The 21,721-nt window shown below is 35.7% G+C and overlaps 1 protein-coding gene across 1 annotated transcript in view; it reads left to right on the top strand.

The window, feature by feature from the left end:
- LOC135440149 (uncharacterized) overlaps positions 1–21,721 on the top strand; it is a 110,264-nt gene that overhangs the window by 20,415 nt on the left and 68,128 nt on the right. The window contains exon 4 of the mRNA XM_064699182.1: positions 5,311–5,478. Coding sequence (XP_064555252.1) covers positions 5,311–5,478 — 168 coding nt within the window. The remainder of the gene's footprint in view (positions 1–5,310; positions 5,479–21,721) is intronic.

Raw genomic sequence — 21,721 nt, 5'->3', positions numbered from 1 at the left:
GCTCTCGGTATGATGAGCTGGGCCTTAACAGGTGATAGCTTACATTTTGACCAGTTGGAGCACGTAAATATGCCACTGCTCCATAGGCTTAGTGCATCACAAGAGATATGTGGCGCTTCTGCTGCTTTATATAATCCCCAAGCTATATCTCGTTGTGTGCCTATGTCTGAAGCATTGGGCATCTCCTGCAAAAACTTCTCCTATTCTCTTCAATCGGTTCCAGGGACTATTTCATCCCAACCTTCCAACCTTCTCTTTCCATAGACGCTGCATCAGTATTTTCCCGGTTACAATAATCACACTCAGACACACTGTTGACAGAATTGATGACTTCGTAGGTAAGCCTACTGATACTGCGAAATTCAAATGAAATCGAAATACTTCCTCCATGGGGCTCCAGTGTAGACCCTACGTACGAGTTGTGTCCTCGCCACCAAGCAACAATCCCTTTGATTCTCGAAACCTGATGGGTATCTTTTCTAACAATTTTGGCAAATTTTCAACTCAAATGTGCCACTAACACTAACTATAACACACCAATGACTTCCGCCTCGGCACCACTATCCGCTTCAGAAAATATGTCATCATCTGATGTTTGATGCACCTGTATATTTTTTCAACATCAGCCATAATAATGAATCTTAGACCACGCCAATTGAGAATTACTCCAACCAACTGCATATGTTATGTTGGCCCAAAAGTTTAAATGTCATTTAATGACTTCCCATTGCTTGTCTTGTTCGAATCGTTGAACACAGCTCGGACCTTGGTAGTTGATCATGTTTCTTTTTTAACTGGGTGATGCGGGCTGATTGCATGATGCTACAGATGTTAGGCGCAACCAGTTTCATTTGGCCCAGCGCCAAATACTCAATAATAGTGTTATAGTATACATCTTTCGACTTGGGGTCTGCACGTTGGCGCCTATCCAGATAATCTTACCACTTCAGTTCGCTTCGATATGACGATCTAGAGTTTTTTCATCATAGTTTGATCCCGATGGAACAAAAAAGGACGACGATTAATGTCAAAAAATTCCTCGTACCACATCTCCTCTAGTTCCCCAAACTTGTATAAAACATTGTCGAGTTAATCATTCTTATCATGATTTGATATCTGAGTATATCTGGGCTGAGAGCGATGAAACTAACGACGCATGTTCGTTAATATTTTGTGCTAGAGATTCCTCGATATACTTCACTTAACATCAAATCATCTTAAATATTGCTTCTAAGTAAAATGTCGACACCATGTGGAATAAAATTTTTAGGATCGGCTACGCGTTAATGTGGCCACAGTGGCTAATATTTGTCTGTTTGGCTAACTTTGACTTACCTTGAGCGGTTCATACGCAAATATCTTGAGCTTTACCTGCGTATCATATAGGGATATGCTTGCTGGGCATTTGTATCCGTCCACCAGGTGGATTAGAGAATAATACCGCTCGGTGCACTTTGCAAAATTTCGCGAACTGCCACAGGTAGCCACGTGATGATGTTTTTGACCGACGCTGCAACATACACATCTTATTGAATACATTACATGTTCCCATGGGGAGCTCCTCCTTGTCGCAGACTATAAATATGTCTTGTTGTCGACTAATAAATTAGGCTTCTGCGTCTCTGTGACTTGCATGAAAATACCCGCCGATCACGTAATCATCGTTTGGTATTTGGACTCGAGTTAAGCACAAAGCTTTTCTAATGTTGGTAAATCTGGCTAGTACGATAATGAACGTAGCATTTTCATCATATAATATACCAAAACTTGGGATTGCTGTTTTACATCAACTCCAGGTTCTTGAGGAGCAGGCCAAACCGCCTTAAAGACTCGGCGTATCCATGTGGAACCGATAATTGATGACCAAAGACATCCATATAATACAAAATCAATGTCATTTAAGTTCGTCAGCACTATACATGCGAACCTATCAAGGTCAAGTGCTCTATGTTTTTGTCAGCTTTCTCTAATAGTGAATTCTTTAAATAATGGAAGTCAGTAAGTCTTTAACAGTGTTGGACATGCGATTGAAACACCTCCTTGAATGCCGGCAAATCTATGAATATGCCGCTGAAAGTTGACAGCCTAACCGTGGGCAGCTTCACTTTCTCCATAGGGGCTATACACTCTTCGCTTGCATTCTGATGGAATGATGGAATATCTTATTGAATGCGGCGAACGCTGAATTTCTCTGCACCTTATGCAATTCAATTCATTCCGTAATTCTGCTACCCCTACGATGTAAGTCTCCTCAAACAATTACCTGATTGCTGTATAAAAATACCTTTTTTAATATCCTTCCTGTCTCGCGGTCAAGCTGCTGATGGTTGCGCTTAAACTCTGCTACCGATTCGGGCCCTCCAAGATAGGTTCCCGTATGCACCGATTCATCAGCTTAGTATTTTTTCAGTGACTTCTCCAAACTCTGCAGTTTGCTTAAGAGTTAAATACATGAGGTTTTCGGCAATTCTGATCACCAAACCTAACAAGTTTGTTTCTAATTGCACTTACCTTTCCAATTTAGTCGCAATGACTTCAGCAATCACACTTCAATGTCAAACCCTTAATTTCACAGTCCAATCTCCAAGAATTATTTCTCATGCGAGGAATGGCTGCACCATGTGCGGAGCCTCAAACTGCCCATAAATATGATGCGGTCTGCGGCACGATTGTTGGGAATGTTCTTCAACCGGAAAATACCAATGATCCCAGACGGTTGCTCAAATAAGTTCAAGAGCCTGGCTCTTAATTTTAAAAATCATTCAACTTTATTGACTTAACCCATATATTATAATTATTTATCACAAAAAAAAACATATTTCAGATGATTTGGAGTGACGCTCAATGATTTCAACATGTGTCGCAAATTTCGCTGTTACTTGGCTAGCAAATTAAAAAGCTTAATAAGCTAACAAAATTAAGCACGTAAGATAAATAAGAGATCCACGAGTTAATGTTCATTTGCCAATATGCTTACATAATGCTGCAGCACAGTACCTAAGCACACATCATGTAAGTATATCGGCGAGTATGCCATCATGTAAGAATACCGGCTTGATGTAGTTAAGGTCGCTGAGTAGCGAAGTATCAGTAATACCAGCATTTAAGCAGCAGATTGACTTTTGGCCGAATTTTATTATGCGTAGAGGAGGAGCATTTTGATAAATAAAAAGTTCTTTGAGCAAATTGGGTAAATAATATGAGCTAAACTCTCCAAACTTCACATGTAGCTTCTAAAATAGTTTATACATATCAAGTATCTTTCATTTTATAGCTATCATCACCTCCCCGCTACTATCTCATGGATATATATCAAGTAGAAACACCAATTTATGCTGTCCACCAATATCAGCCACAATTAAATGCAATTGACATTTTGAGAATACACAAATATTCAATAACCCAATAAGATGTAATGTAGAAAATTTCATCAAGATCGGTTAAGAAACACAATTATTAAAGAAAACGTGTTTTGACTTTTCTCCTATCCGCGGTAGCAAGCGCAAATTCCAAGAATTTCTGTATACATGTACACACACACATTTATGCGCGCCTGCTTTGAATTCTATCAACAGCAATGCAATTGCGATTGTATTGTTTTCTGTGCTGCTATTTTAATTCGTTTTTTTCTCATTAAGATTCAATTATTGGTGTGGTTTTTGGGTAGAGGCGGCTGTAAGTAGTGCGGTAGGTTGCGAGTTCGAACCCTACTAAGGAATCTAGTTTTTTTTTTTGGCTGGTGTGGCTGTTGATTAGAGGCGGCAGCAAGTAATGCGAACCCTGCCAAGTGAACTTTTTTTTTTAATAAGCTTTATTACTACTAAAGCGAATGAGCGCGTTGGTGTTGGAATAAGAGGGTTCAGGGTATCCCTTAGTCGGGAGCTCCTGACTAGAACCTCTTACTTGTTCAAACGTATTCTGGTGACTTTCGGTGTTCCTCAAGTTAGTCATCTTGGCCAGCTACTCTTTACTCTTTTTATCAATGATACTCCCTCGATACTATCTCAGTCTCGAGTATTAATTTATGCTGATGATATGAAATGATGCCTTGCATATACAGATATAGCATCATGTTATCTTTTACAAGCTGACATTGATGCGTTTCGGGCTTGGTGTCTAGCCAACCTCTTAAATTTAAATTGCTCCAAATGTACCGCTCGAGCGTGTCAATAGTACCTGTAATGAAGTTAATGATCTAGGTGTCATTCTTGATCATTAACTTAAGTTTGGCTCTCATGTTAAGACCGTGGTCAATAGGGCAAGAATTATTTTGGGGTACATCAAGCGATGGGCAAAGGAGTTTGTCGATATGTACACGACAAAGACCCTTTATATATCTTTGGTACCACCTATACTTGAGTATGCCTTATGTATCTGGTCACCACAATACTATATCCGAAGAATTGAATCCGTTCATAAACAATTCTTGTTGTTTGCCCTTCGTGGTTTAAATTGGGATCCTCGTGTGCTATTACCGTCATACTCCAGTAGACTTCTGATGATTAACCTTCCTTCCTTAATTAATCGTAGAACAATGCTGGGTGTAAAATTTATCCATAAATTAATTGGTGAAATCGACTCTTCTGTGTTGACTAGCTAATTAAATTTCTCTATCCCTACTAGACTCACACGTAATTTTACACTTTTATCGCTTCAATTTTGCTGAACTGATTTGGCCTTGCATGAACCGTTGAGGGGTTCTCTGTGATGATTATAAAAAGCATTACAGAGTGTTCTGCTCGAAGTCTTCTTTTCCTCGTATAAAGTCTTCTATTCTAAACTTTTTAGCAAGTAGATAGTCTTAGCATATAGGCGTAGTTTGCATTCCTTTTGTACTTCGCGACTAGTGTCCCACATTACACGGTGGGATGCAGTAAAAAGCATCGGGTTTTTATTTTCTGACAACTGTCCCTTATTCCGATATATCAAAAAAATACAAATGACAATTGGAACAACGAAAAGAAGACGGTAGAAGACGTTTCGAGGTATATCCTTTTCGGCGTCTTCTGACTAAAGCGGTCTTACTTTTTCTTTTCATGCAGTGTTTGAAACACTGAGCACACTCCTATCATTACTTCAAAATTATTTTCAAATAAACACTTTATTTAAGATTTATTTATAGACATGAGATCTAAGGTAGAATGCGCAGACATTAAAATGCAATGACCGTCTCACTTGTCATTCTGTTAAGTTTCAAAACGTTGTTACAAGTTGTAATAATACTTATTATCGACTGCTAGGCCATAAGCATATGGCCAGCCAATCAGAAAATATATAAATTTTAATTGTATAAATTTCCTTCATTTGTAGAATAAAATTCGCTGGATGAGCCCTAAAGCACCCCCAAATCGGTTACGGCAAGGGATACCAAAGCTATTGCCAGATATAATCGATCATGTTCTACCAAGTTACTTATCATATGCTCAACGAATATCTGAGAAAGAAACAATTTTAGAATTTATAAAGGATCTCAACAAGGTATGTTTTGTTTTTTAAACAATAAGATTTTGAATATACATAGTTAATTTTTACAAGAGTAAATAACACTATGCTACATACTTTACTGGTGACCATAAATGACAATTAAGAAATGTAGTGGTATGGAAAATTGTTTTCCATCTTAACAAATATACTTTGCGCTGAGCTGCCCGTAGTCAATGCACATTCGCCATTCCCCCGTCTTCTTTTACACTACCATGATCGGTGCGCTGTACGGTCTTCGTCGCTTGCCTAAGCGCCCTCGTTTCGGAGCTCCTACTGAGGGGCAGATTATTGCCCCTTCCCGAATCCCTGACCTCACCTCCAGAACTACCTCCGCGAAGAAGAATGTTGCCCATTTCTGAATCCCCGGTCTGTCGATCGTTTTCAAAATCGTCTTTCTACTCCCTCAGCGTATCCTCGTGCCTATCACACAGAGGAAGTCCATCCTTAGGATCACCTGCTCTTGCATTAACGTCTTTATCAGCAGAGGTACGCTAATCAAGTGGCACGCACTTCCCTGAGTTTCCCATTCTTTGCTACTTTTAGTCCTCGCTGATCCTTATCGTGGCGACGACACGAGCCCATTGACGCCCAGGCGATTCCGGTCTTAGTGGCACCGCTGTCCGTTGCCCTGAGCTGGTCACCTACAACATTCTTGGCTGCAAACCCCTCTAGCACCGCATTAGATACAGAAAATGGCCTGAGTATTGGGACATTCCCGTAAAAAATGACCTTCTTGACCACATATCCGACGCCGCCTGGCCGGTGGCCCCGGTTGTTGGCCGATCTTCCTGATGGTGGCCTCTCCTCGTTGCATCTGCAACGTCCAACGGGTTGTCCAGTACTTTTTTCGATGGCGCCTGTCCGACGCCCAGATACGTGCCCATACCACACTCTACTGAATCCGCGAGGTTAGCGGACACTGTTGACCATGCTGCTTTATACCTTCATATTCGACGGCCAGCTGTATGAGCTTGGCTAAAGACGAGAAGTCTTGTCTCCGCACATACAGCTTATACTCCTGGACGCGTGTTCAATAATCCTACTCAACTCCCTTTCGAGGCTGTAGCCAGCATGGTGCATCAATGCCCGCAGGTCCACCACGTACTGCTTGAACTGCAACTGCAACGTACTGCTCGTTGACGGCGGGCCCGGATCTCATCCTCTAGCAGCTCGAAATACCGTGGCGGCAAGAAGAACTCCAAAAACCCATCTTTAAACATGGCCCATGATACGTCACGCAGCCCGCGTGTCATGAACCACCGTGCGGCTTCGCCGACTATGATTTCGTTCATCGCCCTTAGTAACCTGTCCAAGTCGATGTCATACGATATGGCCCGATCCTCGAGAGCTTCTAAGAAGGATCGGCCTGTCCATCGAAGCGCATACACCACTTCCTAGTCTATTCTGGTACGATAAAATGTCCCCTCACTTCCTTTGGTGGGCGGACTGATACTGCTGGGGCACCCTTGGCAGAACGAGATGTTCCCGACCCGCTATTTTATCGCCCGTGTCGCAGGACCTTTAGCTCTGGATAATAGGGGCTTCGAGCAGGCCGGGGGTGCCTATGCGTGTATTTTTCACCATTATTGTTTGATTTTAATAATTATCTCGTGTTGTTTTATGATCCAAAAAAAAATTTGACACTGCCTATCAGCCTTGCACTACTTTTCGACGTGCTTACTGCACTCTTTTACCGTGGTGCTGTGCTTGCAATCCACGTTGTCCACTGAAGTCTCTCCCTTTTTTTTCTTTCACCTTTCACATGTTGTGACAGCCACATTTTCTTCGCACTGTTGTGCCCATCTCTTTTTTTTTTGACTTTGACTGCATTTAAGCCTTATTCTGCCGTCGCCCGTTCACTTACGGTTTTATTACGTCGCGTACCAAAATGTTTTCCCGCGAGTGTATGCCAGTACGTATGGGCGTGTGTTTGTGTGCGGGCCTGTACGTTCTGATCACATTCGGGAGCGTCGCTCACAAAAATTTTATCTCCGTCCGTTATTTTTTCGGTCTACACTTTGTTATTTGTCCGTCTGTTGTCGCTTCAACTGTCTGACTGCACGTGTGCATTGGCTGCCGAAGCCCCAGTAGGACTATATTACTATCGTTTCTCTATGTTGCGGGCGGCCAGTTTTTCAGCTGCTGCTGCCTTCTAGCTCTAAGTTCACTCTGATAGTACTCTTGTGAGTCTTTAGGCCACGTTAGTGCCACGCCCCTTCACGCCTCGGGTCCCAACTCGGGCGCCACTTGTAAAGTAGTGATTAAGCCGGAGCTGTAGATCTCAGTCTACCCGGGTCCACTTACTAGAAATTTTTAACTTGCCGTGACGCGATGCTAGAAGAGGCGGGGATCGCTCCACCACAGAGTAGCTAAATTTGAGGAAAGGGAGGGCCGCAGCGAACGCTTCGCCGTGGTGTAGGTTAAGGTTGGTAGACAGGACGGGCTCCGCTGGGATCGCTCCGCCGTTGATAAATTATCGCTGTTCGGTCTCACTTGCCGAACGATAAAGAAAAAAAGCACTGAGTGATTCAAATGTATTCTGTGAGATCTTTTTTTTATGAATAACTTCGCTGGCTCTGCTGCACCGTTATTTTAACAAATCTATACTTAACCTCGCTAACACGCCTTGCGCCTCTCATTTTTGCTGACAATGTTCGCACGTCCGCCACTTACACTTGTCAATTCCAAAGTGAAGCTGCTGTTTAGCTTCACCGTCTTACGATCCTCTGTCACTCTCTTTGCTGTGTGGTGAGAACTCCTCTTAAGCCCATTTACTCCCCTGATCCTCCTGTTAACATTCTAGCATTCTGAAGATCTGATATATTTATATTCATATTCATATTCATATTCATATTCATATTCATATTCATATTCATATTCATATTCATATTCATATTCATATTCATATTCATATTGATATTGATATTCATATTCATATTCAGATTCATATTCATATTCATATTCATATTCATATTCAGATTCATATTCATATTCATATTCATATTCATATTCATATTCATATTCATATTCATATTTATATTTATATTTATATTTATATTTATATTCATATTCATATTCATATTCATATTCATATTCATATTCATATTCATATTCATATTCATATTCATATTCATATTCATACTCATATTCATATTCATATTCATATTCATATTCATATTCATATTCATATTCATATTCATATTCATATTCATATTGATATTGATATTGATATTGATATTCATATTCAGATTCATATTCATATTCATATTCATATTCATATTCAGATTCATATTCATATTCATATTCATATTCATATTCATATTCATATTCATATTCATATTCATATTTATATTCATATTCATATTCATATTCATATTCATATTCATATTCATATTCATATTCATATTCATATTCATATTCATACTCATATTCATATTCATATTCATATTCATATTCATATTCATATTCATATTCATATTCATATTCATATTCATATTCATATTCATATTCATATTCATATTCATATTCATATTCATATTCATATTCATATTCATATTCATATTCATATTCATATTCATATTCATATTCATATTCATATTCATATTCATATTCATATTCATATTCATATTCATATTCATATTCATATTCATATTCATATTCATATTCATATTCATATTCATATTCATATTCATATTCATATTCATATTCATATTCATATTCATATTCATATTCATATTCATATTCATATTCATATTCATATTCATATTCATATTCATATTCATATTCATATTCATATTCATATTCATATTCATATTCATATTCATATTCATATTCATATTCATATTCATATTCATATTCATATTCATATTCATATTCATATTCATATTCATATTCATATTCATATTCATATTCATATTCATATTCATATTCATATTCATATTCATATTCATATTCATATTCATATTCATATTCATATTCATATTCATATTCATATTCATATTCATATTCATATTCATATTCATATTCATATTCATATTCATATTCATATTCATATTCATATTCATATTCATATTCATATTCATATTCATATTCATATTCATATTCATATTCATATTCATATTCATATTCATATATATTCATATTCATATTCATATTCATATTCATATTCATATTCATATTGATATTGATATTGATATTGATATTGATATTGATATTCATATTCTGATTCATATTCATATTCATATTCATATTCATATTCAGTATTCATATTCATATTCATATTCATATTCATATTCATATTCATATTCATATTTTTATTTATATTTATATTTATATTTATATTTATATTCATATTCATATTCATATTCATATTCATATTCATATTCATATTCATATTCATATTCATATTCATATTCATACTCATATTCATATTCATATTCATATTCATATTCATATTCATATTCATATTCATATTCATATTGATATTGATATTCATATTCATATTCAGATTCATATTCATATTCATATTCATATTCATATTCATATTCAGATTCATATTCATATTCATATTCATATTCATATTCATATTCATATTCATATTCATATTCATATTTATATTTATATTTATATTCATATTCATATTCATATTCATATTCATATTCATATTCATATTCATATTCATATTCATATTCATATTCATACTCATATTCATATTCATATTCATATTCATATTCATATTCATATTCATTTTCATATTCATATTCATATTCATATTCATATTCATATTCATATTCATATTCATATTCATATTCATATTCATATTCATATTCATATTCATATTCATATTCATATTCATATTCATATTCATATTCATATTCATATTCATATTCATATTCATATTCATATTCATATTCATATTCATATTCATATTCATATTCATATTCATATTCATATTCATATTCATATTCATATTCATATTCATATTCATATTCATATTCATATTCATATTCATATTCATATTCATATTCATATTCATATTCATATTCATATTCATATTCATATTCATATTCATATTCATATTCATATTCATATTCATATTCATATTCATATTCATATTCATATTCATATTCATATTCATATTCATATTCATATTCATATTCATATTCATATTCATATTCATATTCATATTCATATTCATATTCATATTCATATTCATATTCATATTCATATTCATATTCATATTCATATTCATATTCATATTCATATTCATATTCATATTCATATTCATATTCATATTCATATTCATATTCATATTCCATATTCATATTCCTAATTCCTAATTCATATTCATATTCATATTCATATTCCTAATTCCTAATTCCTAATTCATATTCATATTCATATTCATATTCCTAATTCCTAATTCCTAATTCATATTCATATTCATATTCATATTCATATTCATATTCATATTCATATTCATATTCATATTCATATTCATATTCATATTCATATTCATATTCATATTCATATTCATATTCATATTCATATTCATATTCATATTCATATTCATATTCATATTCATATTCATATTCATATTCATATTCATATTCATATTCATATTCATATTCATATTCATATTCATATTCATATTCATATTCATATTCATATTCATATTCATATTCATATTCATATTCATATTCATATTCATATTCATATTCATATTCATATTCATATTCATATTCATATTCATATTCATATTCATATTCATATTCATATTCATATTCATATTCATATTCATATTCATATTCATATTCATATTCATATTCATATTCATATTCATATTCATATTCATATTCATATTCATATTCATATTCATATTCATATTCATATTCATATTCATATTCATATTCATATTCATATTCATATTCATATTCATATTCATATTCATATTCATATTCATATTCATATTCATATTCATATTCATATTCATATTCATATTCATATTCATATTCATATTCATATTCATATTCATATTCATATTCATATTCATATTCATATTCATATTCATATTCATATTCATATTCATATTCATATTCATATTCATATTCATATTCATATTCATATTCATATTCATATTCATATTCATATTCATATTCATATTCATATTCATATTCATATTCATATTCATATTCATATTCATATTCATATTCATATTCATATTCATATTCATATTCATATTCATATTCATATTCATATTCATATTCATATTCATATTCATATTCATATTCATATTCATATTCATATTCATATTCATATTCATATTCATATTCATATTCATATTCATATTCATATTCATATTCATATTCATATTCATATTCATATTCATATTCATATTCATATTCATATTCATATTCATATTCATATTCATATTCATATTCATATTCATATTCATATTCATATTCATATTCATATTCATATTCATATTCATATTCATATTCATTTTCATTTTCATTTTCATATTCATATTCATATTCATATTCATTTTCTCATTCATTATTTCCTAAGAATTCGTTTCGTCCTTAATATTAATGTATCGTTATATTCATTTTTGTGGTAAGTATTAGAGTAAGTTTTTTTCTTAATGTTAATATTATTTATTTTCCCTATTGTGACCCTGCGTCACACTATAGTTCTTAATTTGTTCTAATATATTGCTTCTAGTATTCGGTAAAGAGCAGTATTGCAATTGCAATTGTTTTGTCGAGTAGAAACGTTGGCAAGTAGAGCAGTCTGTTACTGGTTCGAATCCAATTATGGAAACTTATATTTTCACTTTCTATACCCTGAAAAAGGGTTAAAAGGGTATAATGTATTTGTAGAAATGTATGTAACAGGTAGAACGAAGCATCTCCGACCACATAAAGTATATGTATATACTCTTGATCAGCATCAATAGCCGAGTCGATCTAGCCATGTCCGTCTGTCTGTCCGTCCGTCCGTCCGTATGTATGAACGCAAGGGTCTCAGAACCTATAAGAGCTTGAGACTGACTTAGTTAGAGAAAGCATCTCCGACTCTATAAAGTATACATATTTTAATCTGCATCAATAGACGAGTCGACCTAGCCATTTCCGTCTGTCTGTCCGTCCGTCTGTCCGTATGTATGAACGCAAGTATTTCAGAACCTGTAAGAGCAAGAGACTGAAATTTTGAAAGTAGGACTTCCTAGTGCTCGCCCAGTATGAGTTTGTGTCCAATAATCGATAAATTTCCCCCGAATGCAAGCAATTCGCTAAAAATCGATATTGAAATTCTTTTCTTAGAAAATTTCGTAGTTTTTAAGAACCACCACATTAAAAATGTTGCTATTTGAAAAGTACATATATGTATATATAAAAAATCATTTATTTTATAAATATCGCTACCCCCCGTATACACATTATAGCTACAAATCAAAAAAATAAACCATTTGGAGCTACCCACCAATGTAAGCGACAATATTAATGGAATTGACCTTTTATGAATATACGAATATTCCGTACAATAAAATCTGCTGAAATGTCATCAAGATCGGTTATGATACACAGAAGTTATAACAGAAAGGTGTGATTATATTTACATTGCGGCAGCTAGCGCAAATTGCAAGAATTTCTGTATACATGTACAAAATGACTGCAGTTGCGTCGACGAAAATATATTTGTAAAATTCGGAAGAGGTATTGAAATGTGTAATTTTTTTTTTAATAATAACAAGAACTAAAAGTGTATAAATGAAATAGTTTTAAAAAAATTTTAATCTTTAAAATGTTAAAATTAGATTTGTTTTTCATTAAATTATCAGGTGAGTAATTTTTAAAGTTATTAAGTTGCTTGTGGGCTTCATTGAGCAATTAAGAGAAAGGTTTGTCAAAAGACGACATTGAGCGAATTTCAGTGACGCAGAAAGAAGATGAGCTTGAAGACATTTCTGCTGTGTTGGAGATGAATTTGAAAGGGATCGTGGAAAGAGGAGAAACTATAGAGATGAGCATTTTTGACAATTTAATTGCGGATGAGCGTTAACAAAAACTATGCAGTGTTGATCAAAGCCATTTGAAGCTCCAGAGAGTATTTGGGAAGAATGTACTACTTTGAAAGTTGACAAGGTGATGACACCAGTAGACTATTTATACACCTTTTTCGACACTCGAGCTATTGATTTGATCACACAGCAAACTGATTTATATGGGCTGCAAGAGCTTGCCACAATTCAAAATGGCATGGTCGCAACTTTTAAAGCTTACGGTTATAACAGATGCAATGCCACGCATTAATGAAAATAGCAAACAACCTAAAAAAGGAGATTTACACAACGACAAGCTGTACAAGATACGCCCCTTACTAAACACCTTCAAAGAAAACTTCAGTACACTTTCTCAAGAAGAACATCAAAGCGTTGATGAACAAATCATTGCGTTTAAAGGTATGCATCCATAAAAATTCGTATGATAATTGTTACTAAACTCTTAGTTACATGTCGATTCACTTACAAACAATACAACCCAGCTAAACCCCACCAATGGGGTCTATAAAAGTTTACGCGTGCTGGAACATCTGGATGAGTATACGATTTTACACTGTATGTTGGTGAAGGCACCTACCCGTCATACGAATTGGGAATATCTTCAGATGTAGTTTTATATTTGGCAAAAGGTCTTCCCAAACATAAAGACATCAAGCTATATTTTGATAACTGGTTTACGTAAGTAAGCCTTCTAATTTCTTTGAAAGAATTTTTCATTTTTTCTACAGGTTCTGTTCGTAAAAATCGAATAACCAATTGCCAGTTACTGTCAAATGCAGAGCTCAAAAAACGAAGAACGATAAAATGTGAAATCAATTATAATATAGTTTGCTTGAAGTGGTTTGACAAAAGGCCAGTTCAACTTATATCTTCATGTGTAGACCATCAACCTGTTGGAATTTGCAAGCGTTGCAAGCGTTGGATGTTGCAATGCCTGCGATTGTTGCTTCGTACAGTAAGGGAATGGGAGTAGTGGATTTTGCAGATATGCTCATGGAGCTCTACAAGGTCAATCACCGCTCAAGAAAATGGTACATAAGAATCTTTTATTGGTGCTTAGCAATATCTATTACAAATTCTTGGCAGCTGTATAGGAAACATAAACATTAACAGTTGCTATATTCGAGCGGAAATATATTCCTTTACTAAAATTTCGACTGAAAAAAAAGAGGTCGACTATCGAATCTAGATAGGGATAGTCCGATATCTTCAATTGGCTCTCCAAAAAGTACAGAAAAAGGACGTTGCAGGTTGTGCAAAACACGAACTTTAATGTCCAAATGCCTTAAGGGTAAGGTGCATCTTTACTGTAATAACAATAAAAACTGTTTTTTGTTCTACCATACTTAACTTTTTAAAGTTTGCAAATAAAATTGTTCGTGGGTTTCATTGAAAATACAATTTATTTTATATACCACCATTGCCAAACATTGCTTATAATCAACTTCCGGTAGCGCCTAAACGGATAGGAGTAGCTACCTGAAATTGTGGATAAATAATTCTTAAATAAATACAAAAATTAAATTGAAAAAAGTTGGGGTCGAAAGGGTTAATTCGTCTGTATGTGAGAAGAAGAAAGCAGCATCTCCGACCAAATAAAGAATGTGTATTCTTGATCAGCATCTGTAGCCGAGTCGAGCCATGTGAGTCTGTCCGTCCGTATGTATGTATGTATGAACGTGTCGATCTCAGACCTAGAAGAGCTAGATACTTCAATTTTGAACGAAGGACCTCCTAATAAGCGCGTAGTTCGTCCTTGTTTCCGATAATATAGTTATCGAAATCCTGTTTTTTAAGTAAATCTCTTAGGTTTTAAGAGCTACTCACAACATTTTACATGTGGCTTCTAAAATAGGTTGTGCAGATCAAGTATCTTTCCTTTTTGAGCTATAGCCAAATATTTATATTCGTGGCGTGTAGTAGAGTATTTTCTAACAACCTCACTTTAAATGTGTTCAGAAGATGCAGTAATCGCTTAAGTTTCTAGCTTGCGTGTTGTCGATTTTCGATTGCCGACTTGCGATTTTAGGGTTTTTTACTGATTTAAGAACGATTATTAAACAAATAAACTATTTAACCGGCTCGGAGTTATTGATAATAAATAGTTTGCAGTGTTTCAAAATCATTTTAACAAAAACAAGAAATTTTTGATAACAACGGTATTCGGCCGTTACTGTTTGGCGTTTATGCGCAAGTGTGTGATGGACACTTATTAAGAACCGTATTGTTTATGTTTCTTCTCCTAAAAACCACTGATGGATAAGTTAATTAGGCAACAAAAATGTTAAAGCAAATAGATTTTGATGCATCCAGTACTCCAATCACTTTATGGATGCAATATTAAAATGAAACTGTAGGAGTACTTGCTCGTTCCAATTCACATCGTAGAGAAGATTTATGGACCCCAATTCAGAAAATAGAAAAACCATTCAACAGAGAAGAAATGAGCAAGTTTCTATTGACCGTTAGCTATTTTCAATTGTACCTGCAGAAGGTATAACTATTCATACAAAATCAGGGAGATACGTATAGCAAAGTGGTGGTGCTTGTAGAAGAGAAACATCTGCTTTCGGGTTGTTTATTATAGAAGACTTTGGTCCTCCCAAACCTCCCGAAAATTACGATAATGTCCAAAATAAGATAGTGAAATTGTGAGGAACAAAAGCGAATACAAACCACGCATATATGTTAAGACAAGCTCCTTACTAAATAGTTAAGAATTTATGACTTTATAAAGGAAGAGAAGACTCCGAGCAGAATACTCTCTAATGCTTTTTATAATCATCACAGAAAAGCCTGAACGGATCTTGCAAGGAATAGTTTTCTGAATAAAATTGAAGCGATAAAGGTGTATAATTATGTATTAGTCTAGTAGGGATAGAGAAGTTTATTTGGCTAGTCAATCCGGAATAGTCGATCTCACCCGTAATTGACGTATGAATAAAGAGTCTTTTTCGTGTACGGATCTTCAAAATCCTTTGAACATAGCTTGATGAAACGCAAACAAATTCTGGCCTTATTGACCACGGTCGTAACATAAGAGGCGAATTATAGTTTATGATCAAGAATGATTAGGTGACTAATAATCTGGGCATTAACTTCATTTCAGGTATCTTGTCACGGTCGAGCGGTAAGCTATCAAGGGTGTAAGAAACCATATGAAGGGGGCTTCAATAGAAAATCATTACTTTACATTTCGAACAGCTTAAATTTAAAACGTTAGCTTGACACCAAGACTGGTAGGCAACAATGCTTGCTTGTAAAATACTACATGATTCCATATCATTTTATATGTAAGACATATCACATCAGCATACATTAATATTCGATAGTGAGACAGTATCGAGGGCAGGTCATTGCTGAAAAGAGTAAAGAGATGCGGCCGTTGGAAGTCACCTGAATTTACTTAAAAAACGAATTTCGGAAAAGAAGATTTTGAATTCTGCTACGTAAATACTCTGAGATCTAGTTCAAGACGAGAACGCAAAATTTCTGAAGCAGCAAGGAGTGATTAACAAAGTTTAAAGCCTTACTAAAGTCAGTATAGATGACGTCAGTCTGCATTCTTTTCTTTAAATTGTTATTTCCTAATGACACCCCTTGCTGCAATGGTGAAATACTAGAGCTAAATTAATGCTGCAGTTGAGATGTTATGATTCTCTCAAAAGCTTTAGATATAGCATATAATTTGAAAAGACCTCTATAATCATCGGATTAACGCCCTTTCTTATGGAGAGGGATAATAAAGGACTCTTTCCAAATAGTCCGAATTAATGGAGTGCCTACAAACGAATAAACAACTTTTAAAATAGGTTTACATAGTTTGTCTGGAAGCTCGACCACCTCTATGAGTGGTGTATTTGGTAAAAGTAAATATTGCGAAATCTGAGATGCCCGGTTTCAGCAAGGTCTCAGAGAAACCGATAATATGTAAATTGAAGAGACTCTACGTACAGGCTACCAAGCTAACAATCTTCAGATGTTCCGGGCAAATCTCTTGACTTTGTAAATAGTTCTGGAGATACATTTATTTTAAAAGATGACATTAAAAAACCTACTTAAAATGATCCACATGGGAAGAGATGGACACGTTTTGAATTCAGACGGCGAATCGCCTCAGTATAATTTCTGAGAAAAAAACCACCAGCGGCCCATACCTATCCACACTAATCTCTTCTACTGTCTTTCCTGGAGGCCTTAGGTGCACAGCAGAGGTCAGGACCCTTTGATACCTTAGCTCTTCAGGGTTCGTTAGTAACATTAACTTAAATATTAGCTACACTTCCTTCATTGAACACACCAAAAGTGAAATCAGACCTAAAACCTAATTTACAGCGGCATCAACACATCGGTGAGGCTGCTTACCACTAATTAGTAGCTATCTGAAGCTCGCAGGATCTGAGAAAAGTGTGGTTCTGGCGATCTTTTACCGACCCAACCTTGATTTTCTTATGTCAGTTAAAGAGAGATTTCCTAAAGTAATCCAATCCAAGACATTAGGTCACTATGCCTCTCCCATTAACGGAAACTTAAACCTTCATGTTAAATTACAACAATATACTTCATTATTTGTTTCTCCTTCCACGACTCCGTTATTGTATTATATATAATAGTTTTAGTTGGTTTACAATCGATTTTTCATTTTAGTTCGATAACTTATAATGTATAATAGTTACTAAATATACGTTATTGGCAAGCAAATACTCTCTCATGGTAATTTATTTATAAACAAGTAAGAGGCTCTAGTCGGGAGTTCCCGACTAGGGGATACTATAAACCCTCTTCTCACGACACCAAATGCAAAAAAAAGAAAGTCTTTAAACTTGAAAAGAGCGCATTACTTGACGCCGCCTCTACACAATAGCCCCACCGCCAAAAGAAATAAAATAGTTTCCACGGTAGGATTCGATCTCGCAACTAACCGCACCACTTTCCGCCGTCCTACTTACCAGCCACACCAATAATTCAGTCTTAATGAGAAAAAAACGAATTAAAATAGCAGCACAGAAACAATACAATCGCAATTGCAATGCTGTTGATAGAATTCAAATCAGACGCGCATGAATGTGTGTGTGTAGATGTATACAGAAATTCTTGAAATATGCGCTTACTGCCCCAAACTCGAGGCCAGCCAAAACACATTTTTTTTAATAACCGATCTTAACAAAAAATTTTTTACAGTACAGAGAATACACGTGTATTATCAAAAAGTCAATTGCATTTAAATTGTGGCTTAAATTGGTGGGCAGCAAAAATTGGCGTTTTTACTTGATTTATAGCCGTGAGGTAGTACCGTGAAGGTGGCGGTAGGTAAAAATGAAGGATACTTGATATATATGTTATTCTAGAAGCTGCATGTCAAGTTTGGTGGCTCTAGCTCATATTATTTGCCGGAATTCCTCAAAAAACAGGATTTCGATATCGATTTTTATCGATTTTTTGGAAACGGGGCAAGATATCGAGTATCGGAAACAAACTTAAAACAAAATTAAAAAATTAGTACTGAAGGCGAGAACGGCGAAGGTAATCTTTATAGCATATCGAATTTTGAGTAGAAAAGTTTAATCTCGCAACTGCATAGTGGAAGAAATTAGAGTGATTTTTCGATTTCTTAAATTTTTTATAACACCTCGACTTAACATGTTTTAATCTCATAGTTCCCTTGAGAACCGAATATCAATGAGTGAAAACATCGATCAGCTAATTCCAATTCGTTTGGAATTTACATGTTAGAAATAAAGACACAAAAAGTTCAAAATTTCACTTTTACAACCGCCAACTTGATCTCCGATATGGGAAGCTCAGTTCCGACGGAAGAGCAGACTCAACAGCTATTAGTACTCCTCCTCCGACACTGGAAGCTCGACCACATCTATGAGTGGTGTATTTGGAAGTAAATATTGCGAAATCTGAGATGCCCGGTTTCAGCAAGGTCTCAGAGAAAGCGATAATATGTAAATTGAAGAGACTTTACGTACAGGCTACAAAGCTACCAATCTTCGGATGTTCCGGGCAAATCTCTTGACTTTGTAAATAGTTCTGGAGATACATTTATTTTAAAAGATGACATTAAAAACCTTCTTAAAAAAATCCACATGGGAAGAGATGGACACGTTTTGAATTAAGACGGCGAATCGCCTCAGTATAATTTCTGAGAAAAAAACCACCAGCGGCCCTTACCTATCCACACTAATCTCTTCTACTGTCTTTCCTGGAGGCCTTAGGTGCACAGCAGAGGTCAGGACCCTTTGATACCTTAGCTCTTCAGGGTTCGCTAGTAACATTAACTTAAATATTAGCTACTCTTCCTTCATTGAACACACCAAAAGTGAAATCAGACCTAAAACCTAATTTACAGCGGCATCAACACATCGGTGAGGCTGCTTACCACTAATTAGTAGCTATCTGAAGTTCGCAGGATCTGAGAAAAGTGTGGTTCTGGTAATATACTTCATTATTTGTTTCTTCTTCCACGACTCCGTTGTTGTATTATATAAATTAAACAAGACCGATTTGTATTTAAGATTAAGATGCATTTATTTTTTATAGCACTTCGTTTGAACTTGTTGAGAATAAATTTAAAGCCAAAATTAAAGTAACTTAAAAGAATGCTCGAAGCCGCCGCTGCAAGCGAGCGATCAGGCCATTTGGGCGTGCGAGTGTCGAATTTCGTTTGCAACTCTGTTGAAACGGCATCCGGCCCAATTGCGTTATCATTTATTATTGTCTCGCGCTTGATAACTCCTCCCTGGGCAGGTTGAAACCCGTCCTCGGGTTTTTCATTGGTTGCTTTGCGCCGGTATAGTTTCTGAAGAGGGTGATGTTAACCACAGCCGACGTGGACACGGCAGGTATTTTTCTTAGGATGCCCCGGTGGTTGACATACCGGGTGCCGTTCAGGGAGACGTGTTCGTCGTAGGTAGCCAGGAAGGTTCCTGTGACTATTTGACTGTTGTGTTGATAATTAAGACGCCCTCGTCGATTGTTGTTATGGGCTCCAGATGCCCGGGGCGTGTGGCGCATTGTGCGACGGTTCCTGATACCAGTTGTTGGGCACACGATGCCTTCTGCAATCTTTTGCAGAAAGTGGTGGTCACAGTGGTAGCGCAGTCGCTTTCGCGTGAACGAATAGGCTGAACAACTCCAAATTAAGAAAATTTGTCGATGCAGGTTAAAAAATGTTTTTTATCTGTGGAGTAAACGTCCACATGTAACATTTCTCCGGCATATGATGGTATCGGAGTCTTCCCTATCTCTTGTCTGATCGCGTGCCGGTTATGTTTGCTCATAGCGCACACTCGGCAGTTTGCGGCTATTTCTGTTGTTAAACGGCCAATTTTTGGAAAAAAAATAGTCCCTGAGTATTTGTTGGGCATTTTCTTGTATCTTTGTCTCTGTTCTTTTGTGTCTGAGATGTCTATTATAAAATTTTTTGAATATCGGAACGTTGTCGAGGGAAATTCTTCGACCAGTCTATGCTGAATAAAGGCCAAAATGGGAAGCTCGCAATATATTGCGTTAGTTACCTTGGCGTTTACAACTTCTTGCAGAGTTTGCATCAGTGTGCTCCGATCGGAAAACTGTACGGCATGTCTAGTTTTAGTCTTGAACAAGATATAAGTCTTGCGCTGAGGGATAGGGCTTTCTTCCAGTATGATCTGGTTTCAGAAGCAGTTGACTGGCTTATCTGTTGTCTCAATTGTGTAAGTTAGGGACTCTTTACTGTGGACTGTAGCAGCATCGGATTCTGCTGAATCCTCCAGGGCATTGATATTTTGGCGAGAGAGGGCGTATGCCACGAGGTTCTCTTTGCCTGGTTTATAAATTATGTTTGCGTTATGTTCGTCAACAAACGCTTTCCAGCGTTTTATCTTTGCGTTCGGATTTTTATCCGATACGGCAAATATCAACGGCTGGTGATCGGTATAGATGTTCAGATTTTTAACTCCATACAAGTAATTTCTGAGATTTTTCAATGGCGAGAAGTTCTCGCTCATTTGTGGCGAAGTTTATCTCATTTTCTCGCAGTGTGCTCGACTGCCCTGGGACAGCACTGCTCCGAGCCCTTGACCTGACGCGTCTGTCGTTTTTTCTGTCCCCCGGTCATACTTTATAATGTTGTAAGTCAAATCTATTTGAGCGTTAATCTGTTTTAGCAGATCAAGGCCAATT

The sequence above is a fragment of the Drosophila montana genome, unplaced genomic scaffold (assembly GCF_035044405.1).
Source record: "Drosophila montana isolate Dmon_TW-CO22-7 unplaced genomic scaffold, ASM3504440v1 contig_893_1, whole genome shotgun sequence".
Classification (NCBI taxonomy): Eukaryota; Metazoa; Arthropoda; class Insecta; order Diptera; family Drosophilidae; genus Drosophila; species Drosophila montana.
The sequence above is the reverse complement of the archived record's forward strand: the minus strand, read 5'-3'. Positions and strand labels throughout refer to the sequence as shown.